This window comes from Malus sylvestris, chromosome 4 (assembly GCF_916048215.2).
Source record: "Malus sylvestris chromosome 4, drMalSylv7.2, whole genome shotgun sequence".
In the NCBI taxonomy this organism is placed as follows: Eukaryota; Viridiplantae; Streptophyta; class Magnoliopsida; order Rosales; family Rosaceae; genus Malus; species Malus sylvestris.
The window spans coordinates 16867077-16887840 of record NC_062263.1 but is presented as its reverse complement, the minus strand read 5'-3'; the positions used below and the strand labels follow the sequence as shown (position 1 = coordinate 16887840).

Here is a 20764-nt window from a genome sequence, read left to right as displayed (position 1 = left end):
CAAATCCCACATTTCTATTTCTTTCCACCTGTGGGTTTCTCATATTTGTTTGCTTACTTTCAAACACACAGGTTTTTTGGGCCAGGCCTGTTTCTATTTAACACAGGCTGCATGTGAACCAGCATATGATACATGGCTTCCAAATTGCAATCAAGAACTGAGACACTAACAGCTTCTGTGACACCACAATGATACACTATTTTCTTCTATATAATTGTTACCCACCATGTACAAAAGTTAAAACCTTCTCCAATCACTCAAGTATCATGCACAATTTGAAACCCCCAATCCAAGAGCCAGCCAAATTTGTTAGGGTCTTGTAGCTCGATGATGATCATTTACTTATTCACTACTCGGAAGTTCTGTATTCGATTCTCTCTATGAACTTGCTGGCATGTTTTGGGATCTGACTATGCGTGTACACATGTGATGTGGTGCCACACACTCAAGTCTCATCGTGTCTCCCCTTGGGTTTGCCTTGTAGTGCACCAATGTTATGGTTCAATCTGGCAATCATGCCTTGCTCATCTCTAACGGTCCAATAGTTACCTGCAACTAATTGTTCTTTTAAATCTTTCAATTGCAATCAACAATTTCAAAGAATTTTCAGATTTTTATTTTTATTATCTTTGAGATATCACTTCATGTTGTGTAAATTATCTTTGAGATGTTTCTTTTGTGATTACTTGTAAATATCTCCTTGTGTAATGCTTCTTATAAATATTAGGGATTTTTAAACATTACAAGATTAAATAGGTTTTTAAATAATTATAACCCCATGAACGTCAAGATTTGATTGACAAGAAAAACTGAAAACAAATGAACTGCTACTAGTTATATCAAATAGGTTTTTTTTATCACAAAATGTTACTGAAATTTAGGGTGGGCATAATCCCACTGAATTGATCGAAACGAGCCGAACCAAAAGGACTTCCACTGCAGACTGAATAGATGGACACCTACACACTCAAAGAAAGAGACAAACAGAGTTAGACTAACATCGATGTGGTGTTAGGGAAAGAGCATCTGGTGCAAGTCAGAAAGACTAGGAATATCCCTATGAGATTCATGAAATATGTTTCGGAGAATCTTGTCATGCTAAGAGACTGATAGGCAAGCCCATTAGACATTAGTCCATATTTTGGCTTTGTCGTCCTTCCGAGTGTCAGCCAGCATGCCTTGACTTCGATGTCCACTTGGATATCCATGTCGACGTGTGTCAACGTTTCTCCTCATTTTGATCGATCAATTTCAATATCGGTTAATGTCGTCCTTGAAGTTTAATTGTGCACATCAATGTCATCCGTCCATTTCAATTCCGTAAAAAAAAAATTGCATGATCACGTGGCACACAGAAAAACATTCATATGTGTGTATTATTCGACTACTTTGCCAAAGAAATACTTCGAAAGGTTTGACCTTTTTAAAATTTATATTAATTTATTCAATAATATGTTAGAAATACATGTAGAGTACGTGAATTTATATGTATTATTAAAAAAATTATGAAAATTATGTGGATTAAACATAAAAAGTACATACTTACATGTACAATATGTGCAGTGTACATAGAATTTGAAAAAAAAACGTATAATATAACGAATCATAAAAATGTGTGCGAAAAATAGAAGCATGTTTTCATACGACATTGATCGATGTTAAAACTAAGAGCGAGGGGAGGTAAATTCAAATGCATTTTGTGATGAAAAGTTTATGAAATCATTTCTTCCAAATTACTCCATTCCCTTCTCAATGGAACCTAAGGAGTCTGCATGCAGTGGGAATCATAAAGTCACTGATTAGTCTGAATCAGTCCACTCTTTTTTCTATTTTTTACGAGGGGGGAATAGATTGCAATGTAGAAAAATGAGAAGACTTACCTAAAGAGAGGTTCTCTCTTACAACCATTTCACCACGTAACAAGTTATTATCGGACGGACGGGTTGTTTTTTTGAGCACATGGCAACCATTGATGGGCCAAACTACACGACTAAGATCTCTCTTAATTAAGCAGCTCTGCTAGATGGTAAGCCCATCAACACGGAAATTTAATCTTCTCACAACGTCCACTAGGGCTCATTTGGTGTCCAAGACTATATTAGGACGGATAACCTACCATATTCAAGAGATATTGAAGGTGTGGCAGAATGGTTTTCTATTTTTCCTGTCAAAACAATCATGTTATCGTTCAATGACATAAGAGGGGAGGCAGCATATGCAGTAATGATTTTGATGTACCAAATCTATAAACTGTCAAAACAAGTTGATCACAATCAGTTCCTTAACTGGGCCAAGTCACTCGGAATATAAATCTTACAACTCTCAAAACAGTCTTCTCTGCTCTTGTCCATCTACAGGCAGATGTAAAAAAACCACCACTACCGCTCACAAAGCCAACCATGGCGCAAGGCAGCATGATCTTGTCACTAACCGCTCCTAAAAATCTGAAATGAGTATCAGCAGATATTATGATCCTAAATGCAAACGGAAAGAAAAGAAACCCATCAAGTATTCTGTTGGCCAATGACTCTGCAAAGTTTACATTTAAAACTGACGCCTCGGCCTAGGTTCTGCCGCAGACACTCGGATAGATCTTCCATTTAAGTCCTGCAGAAAACAAAATTTATAAAACACAATATTGTACACGTAAATGGAAACAATATTGTTAAGAAGAGGTAACGATATACGTACAACTCCATCCAATGATTCAATGGCACTGTTCATTTCATCAGCAGTATCATAAGTTACAAAACCGAAACCCCTCGATCTGCCACTGTCCCTGTCAAAAACTACCTTGGCTTCCAAAACCTTTCCTTGCTCACTAAACAAGTTCTCAAGAGCCAAATTGTCAACACCCCATGCAAGGTTACCCACGTAAAGGCGGTTGTTAGAGTCATAACCACCACCACCTCTGGGACCTCTGGCACCTCTGAAAGAGGAATCCTCAGTCCGAGGGGGAGGAGGTCCATAGTTTACCCTCAATGCCCTGCCGTCAAGTTCCTGCCAAATGCCATTAAGTCTTGCTTAGATACAATACACAGATTTCTCATGGATGAAATAAATCCAAATGACGGCAATACTCAGTAAAACCATTACGAAACTCAACCAATCACTACACCAAAAAATCCACATCAAGCTCCATAACAACCATTTCAGAATGAAATAATTTTGACCAAATTTCAAACATCAATCAATGAAATAGCTTTCACGATAATGTCATGAAACTCTTGCTCATAGTTCTATAAAATAAACAGGGTACTCAACTTGAAATGTAACCAAATGACTCCCAGACTCGGAACAATCGATGAATGTTAATTAATACAACTACTGATAACATACAAATTCACAAAATTTCACACTTTCGCACATATAAGAATATATCTGCAAATGGTCGGACTTAAATATGAAGACTTACATAGCCATTTAGCTGGCGAGCAGCAGATTCAGCTTCTTGAACATTGGACATAGTCACAAATCCAAATCCTCTGCTTCTTCCGGTCGTCTTGTCATATATCACCTGCAAGAAAACCTCCATATTTAAACCACAAAACACAAAACCAGCACCAACCCATTTCACTTTTCACCAAAATTTCAGGTAAAAGTTACGAAATTTCGAGTGAAAACAAGGAACTACCTCGACCATCTCGACATTTCCAGCGCTTTCGAAGATTCCAGCGAGCTGAGCGCTATCGACGCTGAAGGGAAGGTTACCCACGAAGAGTTTGGGTTCAGGGGAGGCCTCTCCGTCGTCGCTGAGGACCTCCTCATCCTGCTCGAACTCGGATGAGACGGCGACGTTTCGGACGAACCGAGACGAAACGCTTTGAAACCCCTTCCCGGAGTTGAGAAACGAGGCCGAAATTGAAATGGGTTTACAGCCGAGCGCTAGGGCGGAGTAGAGCGAGATTGAGGCGGCTTTGGGGGTGTAGAGGGCTAGGGTTTTGGGCGAAAGAGAAGGAAGAGCGAGGGTAGCTGTGGAGGCAGTCATGGTGATTTTGCTCTGCTTCTGGTTTTGCCTCTTTACAGATAAGGTTGCAAAGAAGAGAAGAGGATTTTAGAGAGAACGGATCAAGATAGGGTTTATGAAGAAGATTCGGATATTTTATGTGACGTAAATGCCCCTGGGGTTGGTCAGATTTACGGATAATGATCTGGGGTAGTCAGGGCAGGAAGCTGGAGGGTTATGACCAATGCCCACTTTGCCCATTTGGTGTTAGATCATGGCCGTTGATTTCAGATTGTAGTTGCCAGCTGTTGAGGTAGATGTGAGATATTAGATGGGGAGGGCAGAGATGAGGACAAAAAGGGCATAAGATATTTCGAGTGCTTGCCGATTGGCACTGTTGACTTGGAACTAGTTGGAAGTGTGGAGACCTCATTTGAAGTCCAAGATGGGCTGGGCTTAATCCATTTTCTGCATAGATGGGCTCTGTTAGTTTACCCAAGCTCAAATTTAAAACGCTAAAGGCAGGGGTTGGCGGCTAGGGTTTTTTCTCCTGTTTTTTTTAGCAGCAGGGAGTTTTTTTTTTTTTTTTTTTTTTTTTTTGCAATACATTACTTTTATCGCTTCTTTTAAAATACAAAAATAATAGAAAGAGTGCAGATGACACTTTACCATAGTGACGGAAAACAATTATGTCCCTGGTGCGGGTTCAATTCTCACTAATTCTTGTCTCCCCCCTAAGACCATCTTCAATCCATTAAATAAAGCTTAAAATATAAGCTTTAAAACCCCTCATTGGCACGGTTGACTTGGAACTAGTTGGAAGTGTGGAGACCTTGTTTGAAGTCCAAGATGGACTCAATCCATTTTCTGCGTAGATGTGCTCTGTTGGTTATCCAAGCTGAACTCAAAACCTAAATTCATGTTTACTTAAAAGTTAAAATATAATAACCACTTAGTACTATGATTTAGTGGTATTTCACTTGTAAGTGAAAGGTAGGTTCGATTCTCGTTAAAGGCGAATTTGAACCACATTATTGCTCGCCCATAGTAAGGCTAAGTCTATTCTCTCTCCTGTGGATAATAACGTTTGTTACAAAAAAAAGTTAGAATACAATGAAATCTCTTATAAAGAAATAATTTTCATATTGTCAAAAAATAAATAAATAATAATTGATCCCAACAATTTGGGTCAGTTGCATATAAAGCTAAACTCTATATTTTGAAATCTGTTAGTTTGGTGTAGTTAGTAGCACCCTATCAGCACCGCCGTAGCCACCAACATCATTGTCACTACCCCATTAGAACTGCCATCGCCACCATCTCTGCCACCACCACATCCACCGTTTACGTTACTCTCACCAAACCATTATTATTACAAATACCTTTCACCACCATTACATCATGGTTGTCGCCACCCCTACCATCACTTACACCACTAGTGCCCTCCATTGCCACCACAGCATTGCCAAGCCACCCCTAACCACTATTGCCACTAGCACCAATCTTGCAACAACTACCATCCCCACCACAATCTCCGCCGAAATCATGACTATCCCTAAACCCCATTATGAGTTTTTATATATTTATTTGCTTCCTAGCCATTCATTTTTAACAAAAGAAGGAAAAACATTGGCAAACACGAATTTTGTTTTTTTCCATTTAAACGATGGTATCTGGCACGTTTCCGATGTTTTCTTTCTTAAATGATTCTTCTCATACTAAACTATCATATGCATTCTCAAATCATAAGAATGCAAAAAAAAAATATTACTCTTTTCGTTTCTAAAATATATTTTAAAATACCTTGTTTTACAAACAATAGGACAATCTGTATTAAATTCATCTAAACGGCGGAGAGAGAAAACAAATGCTCTTAATCAACTGAGCTACAAACTACTTGCAAAACATTATAAATTTTTCGTATTCTAATATACTTTTCTAAAAATCATTTTGTAAAACGTTACCATACAAAATTTAGCCAATTGTTCGAGTATTAATTATAGAAACTCAATTTAAGTTTGTCTAATTTTCCTTTTTATGTTGTATTAATTGAGCAACCTATAAGTCTTTAAGTAAGTATTTTCAAATCAATATTTTACCGCTTTTCTTTTTAGCAAAAGAAATTTCATTAAAAATGATAAGAAAACGTACATATGACAGACATGTTAAACGTTTCTCTTAGAATATTTAAGATACTATACATGTCGAAAGAACATCACAACCTTACAACTACTAACACATACAATATGATTCTTCAATTATGGAAGACACTTAGTCTAAACCCTAGTCACGAGGACTTAAACATTGCATGCTCAAGAATTATCATAGAGGCTCCTTGAGAAAAAGACCTCACCAACAAACGTCGACGATTTTGCAATTGTTGGCAAAGAAGCCCTACTATGAGTCGCCCCCAACAAATGTCGGGGTTCTTTCTCATAGTCCTTTGTTGAGCACAACCATGGCCATAACCACAAAATATCTCATCGACAAAGCGAGAAAGCGACCATAACCACGATTGAAGGCGTTACCCGATAGAGTGAGAGAGCAACTACAACTAAAACAAAGAGAGAGAAAAAAAAGAGATCAAGAAAGATTACCGCCAACCCCACACTAAAGGTAGGGGTTGGCAACTAGAGGTTTTTTATCTTGCGTTCTTTTAGTAGCGGAGAGGTTTTTTTTTTCTAAGTACATTATTTTGACCGCTTCTTTTAAAATACAAAAACAATAAAAAGAGTGTAGATGAAACTTTACTATAGTGGCGGAAAATAATCATGTCCTCGGTGAAGGTTCAATTCTCATTGATTCTCCTCACCCCCTAACAACTAACTATCTAAATCATATATGTTATCGCTCTATAAAAAATAAATTAAATATAAGAACCTCTAGATCAAAAGCAAGCTAATAAAAGAAATATCAATTTGGTAAATAAAAACATATGGTCTCATTCATATCACTATACAACATCTAATCATATAATGAATGATTTCGTCTTATACAAGGTGGTTTTAAAATCTAGTCACGACAAACAAAATATGGATTTTGCGTGTATCTGCACATCTTAGGTTGATTGATACCAATCATACACTTTCAGTCAATTAATGGAAACAATTGCTAGCAAAACTCTTCTACTACAATTAGATGAGGGAAATAAACTTAGAATTAAGATAAAAGTCAGAATTTATAAATTGACATGCACCAATTCCCTTGTTTGGATTCATAAACATAGAAATTTAGAATTTCCGCTTCGAAAAAAAACTTAAAATTTGAGACCTTCAATTCCCAAGTTTAAATTCTATGTAGATAGGTGTTATTTCCCAATTTATATGATTGAAGTTTAAAAATAATAAATTTCGTATTCAATTCCATTGTTCTTTTAGGTTAACCAAACAAAAAAATTCACAAACTCTAGAAAATAAAATTCCGTCATTTTAAAATTCTTTAATGATTTCTTCATACACACGTAGTGTTATGAAATTACTCCATTTTTTTAGTTTATCAAATTGTACTTCCCTCTAATGCGCCATTGTATACCACATCACTAAATAAATAGTAGAAATTAGATGGTTTTAGTTCAATAAATAATAAACCTAAAATGATTAAGCAAATATGGTAAAAGAACCAACCTATCGACGAAAACCAAATCTTCTCCTACTCTTTACTTCATTGTGGATCTTCTCCTTCAGCGAGCATTTTCTTTGTTTTTGTTTTTTGACAAACGAGGATCAATAGTGATCAAACTTACACCAAAATGCATAGACATTTTTGTTGTTTGCCACTGCGGTAAAGCCCTGCAAAGAATATCTCTCTTTAACTGGTATATATAACAGTTTTCTATGAAAACAAGATATATGAGGTGCTTAGGAGTGCTAATTAATATGCTTACCTTGGTTATCTTAGTTTCTGCTCCAAAGTTGACCAAAGTATAAAGGTTCGGGTTACTACGATTCTTGTCAGAAACATCTTCAGCTCGTTAGACTATAACCGAAGGCAAACCAACTGCTTCAAGCAACAAAAAATATGAAAAATCCATAGATCCGTTTCGGCTCTTAATTTTAAGACTTTTACCCTGCAACATTTCCCTTCAAAGGGCCTCTGTAGTTTCCATTTTCATCTGTTAAAAGATTGTATGTCAACTCCACTATGAGTTAGGCCTCTTTTTTTTTTTTTTTTTTTACAAGATCATAAGGGTTTGTGTTCTTCACCAAATCAAGTGTTAATTCTTTCTCTCATACGGGGTAATCACCTTTAGTGGAACACCTTGCATTCCTAAAAAACCATGTGTCCAGTCTGTGAAATGAACATCAACACATCTTTTATTAAAGTTGTCGAACAGTAAACATGTTATGTTGTTAACTAGATCATAAATAAAATTGAAATTATATGCTTCAGTGCTCTTGAGTGAATATCGAGTCTAGTGTAACATGTCGATCTGTCTAAACAAATCATAAATAAAAAGGCTAGGAACTTGTCTTCTTATAAATTCCTGCTTAGTGCATATACATAATTATATAAAAATAGTATGAAATTATTGAAAATAGAATATGCGTATGGTAAAAAAAATCCTATCCTCCAGAGAAAACCTAAAGCAAATGTCATCGTAGAGGGAGGAAAGAGAAGCAATTTTGCCTTTCCTCCTCCCCTCCACTCCATCTTTTCACTTTTCTAATTTATTGTAGTGAATAATAGTCCCCCTTATGGTGACTAAGTCTTTGTCTAAGCTAGCTAAGATTTGAGTTATCTATCACTTATTTATTTTGTCATTTTTCAATCCCACTTTATCCCAAGATCCTCCCTCTTAAGCCTTTTTTTCTTTTGGTAGTGTGAGTTTGGCAAGAGATAGGACAATTTTTGTGGTGTGGGTTTTTTAGTTTATAATGCGGCTTTTGTTCGTGTTGAATTTTTTCTCTTTTAGGCTTGTGTCTATTGTTCAAGTCTTATGGTGGCATTGATGCATTTATTTTGATGCAACTGATAGTTTTGATGGTGGTTTTGTGCTTAGAGTCTCTATTGTATTGATCATTATTTGTTTCTTTTGAAATTTCTCTTCGGATTCGGTGTTGCTTGTATGCAAAGAGTGTTCCCTTACCAGTTTAATTGGCAATTTTGTGAGCATTCTCTCATGAAGTGGATTTTGAAGTGATTGAATTCCTAGTTGCCAGGGTTGAAGTTTGTTTAGCTTTGGAGTTCTATTTGTGTTCTAGTGCTTGTCACACCAAAAGATCCTAATAACAACACTATGAAAGCTTAACAAAGAAACCATGGAGTTTTAGAGAGAGAAGTCGAAGAAAGAGATCAATTGTATTACTTAACTAGATGAATTAGTTACAAGGGGATAGCTTAACAGCTATATATAGTTTGTAGGAAACTTAATGATTAAGCAACCTCCTAACTAACTAGACTCACAAGATTATGACACTTGTACAGTTGAGATCATGCCACATGTCTATATAACTTAATACCCCCTCAATCTTAACTAGGAAACCCCAGTTTGAGATTGGAACAATTTTGTAAGAAGGAAAGACCATGAAGTCCCTTAGTCAATACATCAGCAAACTAATCATGTGTCGAGATATAAGTAACCTTTAAGTCACCCTTTTGTACTCTTTCATGGACAAAGTGAAAGTTCTTATCCAAATGCTTGATCTTGGTATGGAATACTCGATTGGAGCATAAAGCCAAAGTGGATATATTATCACAATGTAGAACTAGAGGAGAAGGAAGCACCACTTGTAAGTATTTCAAGATAAACTGAATCCAAGCAATATCTGTTGTAGTATTAGCCAAAGCTTTGTTTTCAACTTCAATAGAACTACAAGAAACACTACTTTGCTTATTAGACTGCCATGACACTGGATTAGATCCCAAGAAAACAACATAGCCAGTAGTGGACTTTCGAGTATTAATGTCTAATGCCCAATCTGCATCACTATATGCAATCAAATCCATAGTTCCAGAAGTTGAATAAGTCATGCCACACTCAATTGTACCTTGGAGATATCTCATTATTCTCTTTACAAGAGCAAAATGTGAATCAATATGACGTGCCATGCACTGGCAAGTATAGTTGACAGCAAACGCGACATCAGGCCTAGTGAATGTAAGGTACTGCAATGCACCAACCAGGCTACAAAATTATGTTGGATCAGATATAGGTTCTCCCTCATCTTTAAGAAGCTAAGTGTGAGGCTTACAAGGTGTTGGACAATATTTGCATGATTCCATGGAAGCTTTCTTGATAAGATCCTTCACATACTTAAACTATGAAATAAACAAATCCCCATTTGGTTTATAGGTAATCTGAAGCCCCAAGAAGTAAGTAAGCAATCCCATATCTTTCATATCAAATGCAATGCCTAAATTTGCAATAACATGTTGAACCAAATCAGAATTTAAACCGATGAAGATTATATCATCAACATAGAGCAATAGAAAAATAACATCATGATCATGTGTCTTCAGAAATAAACCGATATCTGATTCAGACACTACAAATCTCAAGTTAGGAAAATAAGTGGTAAATATAGAGTTTCATGCTTGAGGATCTTGTTTAAGTCCATAAAGTGACTTAACAAGCTTACAAACATAATGGGGATTACTGGAATCTTGAAAGCCCTGAGGTTGTTTCATAAACACATTTCCTTGTAAATCACCATGTAGAAAGGTGTTTTTAACATCCAACTACCTAAATGACGACTTGTGTGCTGCAGCAAGAGTAAGAACAACTCAAACTGTTCTATGTCTTACAACAGGGCTGAAAGTGTCATCATAGTCTAAATCGTGCTCTTGACTATAACCTTGAGCAACCAAACGTGCTTTATATCAAGAAATCTTTCCATTTTGATCATTCTTAATTTTATAAACCCACTTGCTGCCTATAATGTTTCTATTAGTGGATGGAGGTACCAACTTCTAAGTGCCTTACTTTTGAAGGGTAGCAAATTCTTCACTCATAGCATCCCTCTAATGAGAATGTTGAACAACTTATTTAAAAAAAATTGGCTAAGAAGAATCAACAATAGTAAGCACAACATCGAATCCCTAGAAAACAACATCATCGTATAGCAAAGAATCACTAGCAATATGAGTAGATGGAGAAGCAACAAATGAACTATAATCTTTTCGAGAAATCACACCAGACTTAAGTCTAGTTTGCATAGGATGCACAGAAGTGATGGACTGTGAATTATGATCACTAGAGATAGGAGAGGCATCAGAAGAGTCAAGGTTTAAAATTACCTCAAGTTGGTTTGGATTGTGGACATGCAACAAAGAATCTGAAGAAGTGGAGAGATGAAGAGTTTGTTACTGTGGGGTTTGTATTAAAGCACCAATTCCATAATCTTGAACTACACAACCTGAATGTCGTGAAGATAACTCATTAGAAGCATGATTCTATGATGACATTGACTTACTTGATAATTGTATGTTTGAAACCTATGTATTCAAATATGTATTATTCCTACTCACTGATGAAGTATTGATATTAGTATGAGATAAAGCCCCAGAAGTAGATGAGTAAGGCAACATAAAATGTACAATCACTGGATGTCTATTAGATGAATAAGATGATTGATGTACATATAATGTATTGGAAGTAACATGAAAGGAAAACACTGTTTCATCATGGATAACATGTCTAGACATGAATATCATTTTCTTAAACTGATGATAGCAGATTACACCTTTATACCATAAAGCATACCTCAAAAATACACACTGATAAGTTCTTGGTTCTAATTTATTTGAGATATAGGATCTAAGGTAAAGATAGACAATAGTACCAAAGACTTTCATAGAGCTCAACTCTAGATGAACACCAAAAATTTTAAAAAATGGAGACTGCATGCCTAAGGTTTTGCAAGGCATCTTATTTATCAGAAAAATAGCATGAGAACAAGCATGAAACCAAAAGTTGAGGTAACTGTGTAGCTGAAAGCAAGGTTATTGAGGTTTTTATAATATGCCTTTGTTTCCTCTCAACAATTCCATTTTGCTGAGGGGTATATAAACAAGAAACCAAGTGAATAATCCCATTTAAGTCTAAAAACTTCTTAAACATTAGAGTCTTGTATTCACCACCACCATCAGACTAAAAATATTTCACATTGGCTTGAAAATGGTTCTTAATAAAGGCATAAAATTGTTCAAACACAGAGAATACTTGAGACTTATAAGCCAATGGAAATATCCAAGTAAACCTTGAGAAATCATCAATGAAACTCACATAGTATTTACATCATTCAACAGATACAACTGGTGATGGTTCCTAAACATCACTACTTATCCTTTCAAAGGGTTTTACTGGAAGTAAACAATTGCCTAGACATTTTCCCACTTAGACAACAGTTACACACATGTTTATTAACATCTGATGTATATTAAACTTTGGAATGAGACAACATACTATGTAGAATTTCATTACTAGGGTGTCCTAGTCTTTGATGCCATAGAGAAGTTTTCATAACCTTCCCTAGAAAAGCTATAGGTGAATACTCCAACAGCTTATTATAGTTGAAAAACAGTGACCTTGGAATGTGATACAAAACCCCTTTACTCATTCCTCACATTGGAATGGTCTTTATTGCCTTTTCATACACCCAGAATCCAAATTCATTAAGGATTATATAGCAATTATTATTTCTACCAAGTGTATAGACAGATAATAAACTAGTAGCTAGATGTGGCACAAGTAAAATAACAAGGAGATGTAGATGTTTAGATGAAGTTTTAATAGAGGTTGAACCAGTATTTTTCACTGGAAGACACTCTCCATTCCCCACTGTAATATTTTGATCTCCCTCAAATGGTGTAATCATAATCAAGTCAGCCATATCTTCTGTAATGTGGTGGGTTACACCAGTGTCCATTATCCAAGCTTGGTTTGTATTGAAATCAGAAGAAGAGTTGGCAGTCATATCAGTGAGAGATGAAGGTGGATTTGCACCTTGAAAAGCATAGTTATTACTGTGGAAGCAATTCAATGCAATGTAACCTCTTTTACCACAGATTTGACACTATGGAATATTAGAAGTAGTTGCAGATGGTTGTTCATTGTTATAATAACAGTTTGGGGCTGTATGACCTCTTTTACTACAAATCTGGCATTCTGGTATAATGGTAGATTTTTGTCCTGAATTCCCATCCAATTAGTCTAAGATGAACCTCATTTGGAATGAAAGTTTCCAGAAGATCCTAAAAAACCTTTATTATTTTTGTTTCCTCCCTTAAACCTTGGTCTAGAATTGTACCTAGGACCATTGAAACCGTCATTCAAACCTACAGAATTCCTGTTAGAATTGGACTGATTATTTTTCCCTCCATTGTTGCCATTGCTTTGATTGAAATTGTTGTTATTAGACCTCTAAAATTGACCTATAAATCCAGTACCACCATTGAATTGCACACCATTTTGATTGGAAGACTCCCCTTGATAAAATTGTCCATTTACTCCAATATTCGAAGACACTCCTTGGTAAAATTGTCTATTGCCCCTGCATAGGAAGATTCTCTCTGATAATACATGTTAGACATCAGACATGGATTAGAACTCTGAGATTCTTCAACAGTTTTCTCAACACTAAACAGTTGTGCACAAAATTCCTTTAGAGTGATAGGAGACTCTCTTGCGACAATCACTATGAGAATCATGTTGTATTCATCAGGTAGACCAGCTAGTGTAACAATAATGAGATTATTATCAGAGACAGTTTCTTCTGCAGCAAGTAATTAATCCTTCAAATGTTTGAGTTTAAGAAGATATTTCTTGATAGTGTCTACCCCCTTCTTGATTGTATGCAACTTGGTCTTCAGATGATTAATCCGAGCAAGAGAGACAATTGCATATCGATCACATAAATTTGTCCAAGCTTCATAACCTATCTTACTCCCAACAATATACTTAATAACTTCATCTCCCAAAGTAGCAATCATGAGACTAATCAAAGCTTTATCAATTTTGGTCCATGCACGATAAGCATAAGTAATTTCCTTTGTAATCCCATGCTCCAAAGTTAACATGTACTTAGGAGGACACACATTTATACCGTCAAAGTAGTCAAATAGATTATAGCCAGTCAAATAGATTGTAGCCTTCTAACACATATCAGAATTGAAAAAACTATTTGCCAAAATTAATATCTTGTAACCGAATAGTAAGCATGCCAAGTAAACCCTCAATCTGTGATGGTGTAGACGCCAAATCAACCAACATAATCAACAAGGTTCACTGATATAAAGCTTCGTGCTCACAGAAAAAACCTTCAAACAGCTTTGTGCTAACAAATTCATTCAATTGTTGAATAAAAATGACATAGCTTCGTGCCCTAGAATTATCAATTTTAGGAATTTCACAGATTGTAATAAGCTTTGTGCTCAAATTTCATCAATTAACCAGAAATCAACATGAGTAGAGCTTCGTGCTCAAAATTATAACACATCAATATGCTCAATCACACTTTAATAAGAACATAGCTTGGTGTCTAAACAACTATCACAACTCTCTCAGGCTTATCCAACCTGATTGAAGGATATGGAAAGGCACGTATCATGTTGTCCAATGGTACAATCTTGACCATTAAGGAGGCACTCTGTTCTCGACGTTCCGGAAGAACGTTGCTAAGTTTTAGAGATATTCGAAATAATCAATATCATATTGAAACCATATAAGATAATGGTTATGAATTTCTTTGTATCACTTCATACGAATATGACCAGAAGTGTATTCACGAGAAGTTGGAACGTCTGCTAAGTGGGTTATACCTCACAACCATTCGCAGCATAGAAGCCCACAGTGTGGCCGGCCCTATGCATGAGTTCTAGGACATTTTGTTACTTTGGCATGACCGTTTGGGACATCTTGGACTTGACATGATGCGCCGTATCCTTAAATCTTCACATGGGCATAAGTTACACCCCTATGTTGGACTCCTGCCATGCAAATCGTGTTCTTTAGGGAAGTTGAATACTCAACCCTCATATACTAAGATTATTCATGACCCCCTTAAGTTTCTTTAAAGGATTCAAAGGGACATTTGTGGAACTATCTAACCAACCTGCAAACCATTTAGATACTTTATGGTGTTAGTTGATGCACCGACAAGTTGGTCACATGTTTGCCTGTTGTCCACACGTAATGCCACATTTGATAAACTCCTAGCTCAAATCATTAAGCTTAGGGCTCACCACCCTGATTATCCGATTAAGTCGATTCGACTGAATAACGCTGGAGAGTTTACATCATAGACTTTAACGATTATTGCATATCAGTAGGGATTAATGTGGAACATTCTATACCCCATGTTCACACCCGGAACAGCCTGGCAGAAGCTTTCATAAAGCGCCTTCAATTGATAACTCGGACTTTGGTTATGAGAACCAAACTGCCTGTATCTGCCTAGGGCTATGCAATATTGCACACAGCTATGTTAGTCCGCCTGATGCTCACCGTTACTTAACCACATTCACTGTTACAATTGTTCACTGGATACAAGCCTGACGTCTCGCATTTAAGGGTGTTTGGGTGCCCCATTTATGTGCCAATAGCGATATCGCTACATACCAAAATGGATCCTCAGAGAAAAATGGGAATCTATGTCGATTATGATTCGCCATCAATAGTTCGTTACTTAGAACCCTTGACAGGAGATTTCTTTATCACACATTTTACGGATTATCACTTTGATGAGACAATTTTCCTGTCGTTAGGGGGAGATAAGCATGCTAACGTTCCTGTAGAACGCCGCGAATTGTCATGGTATGCTCCCATTATGTCTCATTTAGATCCCCACACTGCCCAGTCTGAAACTAAGGTGTGGCGAATTATAGATCTCTAAAGCATTGCTCAAAGTATACCAAATGCTTTTTATGATCTAGCAAATGTGACAAGATCACATATACCCGTTGTAAACGCACCTGCAAGGATAAATGTACCCCGCGTATGTCCACAACCAACCTAGGAAGGTCAGACCGTCCCCGAAGGTGGGAAGGCCGCACCTTCCACGCGACAAGGTACATTGGCGGCTAGCTAATCATCTGCTTCAACCTTGAAACGTGGCAGACCCTTTGGTTCAAAGGATTCACAACCTTGGAAGAGGAAGATGGCACCAACTAGTGACCCTAGTTTGAATCCGACCATCCCTCACTCATTCATTCCAACACATGAGGTTATTCTAGATTACGATGATGCTTCAGACGAAACATATCGGCCTCTCAAGAATCGTGAGATTTCGATCCACTACATAGTATTAGATAAGGTTTAGAATAGGAATGGGATGATCGTCGACGATGCATTCGCGTACCCAGTAGTTACTGACATCATGATTATCGATGAAATTGAACCACGTTCCATCAATGAATGTCGACGTATAACCGATTGGTCAAACTGGAAACAAGCAATCCAGGTCGAACTCGATTCGCTCGCAAAACGTAAAGTGTTTGAACCTATCGTTCCTACACTACTATGTGTGAAGCCCGTTGGCTATAAGTGGGTTTTCATGATGAAACGTAATGAGAAGAATGAAATAATGCGATACAAAGCACACCTCGTAACGCAAATCTTCTCTCAGCATCCTGGGATTGATTACGAGGAGATATAGTCCCCCGTAATGGATGTTATAACGTTCCGCTACCTAATCAGTTTGGTAGTTTTTGAAAAATTGAATATGCAGCTTATGGATGCGGTAACCCCATATCTCTATGGGGATCTAGATACAGAAATTTACATGAAAGTTCCAAAAGGACTCCATTGACTGGTTCAAATAGTTCTAGACCACGGAACACTCTCTCAATTAGGTTGAGGAGGTTACTCTACGGATTAAAACAATCCGGGCGGATGTGGTATAACAGTCTGAGTGAATATTTGACAAGTCAAGGTTATGTGAACAACGAATTATGCCCATGCGTGTTCATAAAGAAGTCGCATTTTGAATTTGCAATTGTTGTAGTTTATGTTGATGACATGAACCTCATCAGGACTTCCGCAGAGCTTGAGGAAATTGCTACACACTTGAAATCAGAATTTGAGATGAAGGATCTTGAGAAAACTCGATACCGTCTCAACCTAGAGATCGAACATTGTTCAAATGGAATCCTAGTACATCAATAGAATTACACCCAAAAGGTGTTGCGTAGTTTTAATGAGGATAAAGAGAAGCCTCCAAGTACACTCATGGTCGTTACCTAAGTGCAATTGGGGCTTTATTGTACGTGGCTCAGTGCACTAGACCAGACATCTCCTTCATTGTGAATCTTTTGGCAAGATACAATAATGCGCCCACACGCAGACACTAGAATGGTGTTAAAGACATTTTTTGCTACCTCAAGGGTAATACGGATTTGGGCTTGTTCTATACTCACGAATCTTCAAGTGTTGGCACCCCCTATAGTCATCGGATTGATTCTCGACTTGTTGGTTACACAGATGTTGGATATCTGTTTGACCCACATAGGGCACGTTCTTAAACGAGTTATGTCTTACCATTGGAGACACTGTTATATCTTGGAGGTTTACCAAGAAAATGTTAGTTACGACTACGGTGAACCATGCTGAGATTCTTGCCCTGCATGAAGCATCGCGTGAGTGTTTTTGGTTGAGAAAAGTTATGGAACACATTCGAAACACTAGTGGTCTTACATCAGTCATTGACCTTTCTACGACGATCTTTGAAGACAATGCAACATGTATCGAGTAGTTGAAGATGATACATCAAGGGAGACAACACCAAGCATATAGCGCCGAAGTTCTTTTACTCACACCAGTAGCAGCAGCAAAATCAGAACATTGAAGTCAAGCAAATTCGTTCCCAGGACAAGCTGGCTGATCTTTTCACCAAGTCATTGCCCAAGTTTACTTTTCAAAAGCTCATCCAAGGAATTGGTATGCATAAATTATCTGAGTTGAATCGCTTGTAGTTCTCTTATTTAGAAGTTATGTCTAGCTCAGGGGGAGTGTCCAGAAGCATACTCACATGATCTTAATGTACTTTTTTTTCCTATGAATATTAGCATTTTTCCCATTGGGTTTTTGCTACCTAACGAGGTTTTAATGAAGCACCCATCCTGGGATGATCATACCCCATTGAGTTCATTACTTTCGTCCTGTTTGACGTTTGTTTTAGACATTGTGCATACTTCTCACTTTTCTCCTTAGTTTATGGGTTTTGCCTATGTCTTGGGTTTTACTATAGCAAGGTTTTTGTGAGTTTTACTACAAATGCATACTTCAAATAAATTTGAGACTCGTGATCACCCGTTGTGCCGATGACTTCTACCTTATATGCTGAAGATCTGATGCAATGGTTTGTTGAGTATTTACACACTCAAGGGGGAGTGTTGAAGTTATATTTAGAATATGAATGTGATTGTGTGAATCCTAGTGGATTTGGGAATGTATCTTATATTCCTATTAGGAGTAGATTACCTATTAAATGTTGTAATCCTAAAGGGAAAAGTTTTTACCTATCCTACTACTATAATAAAGGCACAATGGGGTGAATCAAACACACCTCATAATTAAATCACTCTCTCTTCTCCCTCAATATTGTTGACCCCCTCTCTCTCTAAACCCTAGATCGCTCAATCAAATAAGTCTACAACAATTCATGCTTTGTTTACTTTATTTCCTATAAAAAAAAAAATTTAAAGGTCCATGCTTTTGTTTCAATTCTCGTAGAAATTGCCTACGAACTCATACTAGTTTGAAACGTGTACTTTAGTTTAAACAGTATTCTAAGATTACAATCATGTTGGCTGTTTTTCCTTTACTAAAAAAGTCAACATAAACAAGCTTAATGATAAGTGAAACAATTCAAATGGTGATTATTTTTTTTGTTGGGAGAGAGAGAGAGAGAGAGACCAGGACGAATTGGCACAAACCAGGGATTGCCATCACATCCCTTCCCTGAATTTTGAGTCCAAAATCCACATGTGGCTGCAATTAACATAATCTGCCACCGTAAGTGCATGCTACCGACATGGAGTATTAAAGCCAACTTTGTTCCCCTCCCCAATTTTTTTGTTAAATTACCTTATCTATCATAGTTACTACGGAAGGCGAGTTTTGACGAAATGGAAAATTTGTTTCTTTGAGACCGAAAAGTTACGGGTTCGAATCGTGAAAACCCAGCCTCTTTGCAAAGCAAGGGTAAGGCTGCGTACGATAAATGACCCCCCCCCCGACCCTCACAAAGCGAGGAATTTTGTTGGTTTAAAGTCCTTTATCAAAGTCGCTACTATATTTGCAAAACATGGTAATGATGGCACCAGAGGCCTCAAAATTATCCTTTGTGCTGCAAATATTAGGATATCCACCAACTGAGAATCAAAAATGAAAAATTTATTGAGAATGGGTTTAATGGTGATTGCACGTAAACAAAGTTTACTTTTACTTTATGACATTGCACCACACGATGGTGTAATTTGGGTGTGCGCGTAAATAGTCAGGATGTTAAACCCATGGGGGAATCTCATGCAAAAGATCAATCAGAGAGATGTATCAATTTCATCAAGTGGTCTAATAATTGGATCGTGCGCACGTAATAAGGTTTAAAGGAGATATTATTTAATTACCTCCATGATCAGCAATGGCCATAGAATTATATTAATTTAAATCATGTGATCATATGTTGTTCTTTTCTTTGCCTGGATGGGCCAAAGAAGAAAAAACAATGGTGTGTGCATTTTCCAATAGGAAAATAGAAACTCAAATACAATAAACAAACAACTTATTTCCTAGTGGGGGGATATAAAATTATACAAAAAGCATAATAATCATACAAAAAGCACAACAAAATTAACAAAATAGTTGCTTTTGAATTCTTATTTTTTTTAGTTATTTTTAGACATTTTGTTAAATATCGTGTCACATTTTAGCCATGCTTAGCAAGAAAGTAAAATGAAAATCGAATAATTTCATGGGAAGCAATAATGCAAGTGGACAAATGTAGACCAAAACAAAATTGTACACATATACTATGCATGAACAATGATGTTTAATTAACACTCCTAGATCAGACATAGCATTCATGGAAAACAAAATGTCACAGATTAATGATTACACGTTGGTGAGGAAACAAATAAAAACACCAAAAATTAGTTAAAAGGAAAAAAAAAGTTAAAGATTAAAAGCATTGACATTCTCAATTTTGTGATTAATTACTTTCATATCTTCTGGCTTTGAGTATATAAACTTGAAAATTTCCAATAAAAGACTGATCGGAATTCATAAATCCAATAAAATAGAATAAAAACTCAGAATTCTCATTTTTTTCTATGGAAAGTTGAAAATTAAAATGAAAAAGAAAGAGAAAGAAAGGAGGGGGGTTACAAGGAAAATAAATTGGAAAAGTAAAGGATGCAGAAACTGCCAAAATATAGTCTTGTTTAAAGTCCACGTGTCAGAAAAAGTAGAGGGTTTTACTTTATAACTACGGCTTAACTGTACGCTATTAAGGAAGAATATTGGTCCACGCTCCACGTGTCCGGTAGTTAAGCAAAGTAATTGCCAGCCACTTAGGAGTTAGGAACGTGACAGGAGATGGTGAGAAAAAAGCCCTCCCTCCTTCTACTTAAGGAAGTTTGTCCAGAAGAGGAAGACCAACTGCACCTTCACCTTGGACTAAATAGCCTAAGCAATTTGTATTAAAATATTTTTTTATAAAATAATAAAAGATAATTTTATTTTTAACCCATCTTATCACGCCACATGTCATTATACAAAAGTTTGTGGATAGATTTTCGAGGAGATTTTTAACAAACTATGTAGTACCACGTGTTATTATCATGTAAGGTGGAAGATCATGGCTAGGTATTTATAGAAAAAAT

General features: G+C 36.6%; 1 protein-coding gene across 3 annotated transcripts; it reads right to left on the bottom strand.

The window, feature by feature from the left end:
* Positions 1–2216: 2216 nt before the first annotated feature.
* Positions 2217–4072, bottom strand: LOC126617735 (29 kDa ribonucleoprotein A, chloroplastic). 3 transcript variants are annotated; one of them, XM_050285787.1, is made up of 5 exons: positions 3635–4072; positions 3416–3517; positions 2692–3000; positions 2507–2607; positions 2217–2445 (listed from the first exon to the last, which is right to left on the bottom strand). In XM_050285787.1, the coding sequence occupies exons 1-4, from the start codon at positions 3986–3988 to the stop codon at positions 2545–2547; spliced, it is 828 nt and encodes a 275-aa protein (XP_050141744.1). In that variant the 5' UTR covers positions 3989–4072; the 3' UTR covers positions 2217–2445; positions 2507–2544. The 3 variants fall into 3 exon arrangements, with proteins under 3 accessions (XP_050141744.1, XP_050141743.1, XP_050141742.1); XM_050285786.1 differs by having other exon boundaries at positions 2217–2444; positions 2543–2607; XM_050285785.1 differs by having other exon boundaries at positions 2217–2607.
* Positions 4073–20764: the final 16692 nt, after the last annotated feature.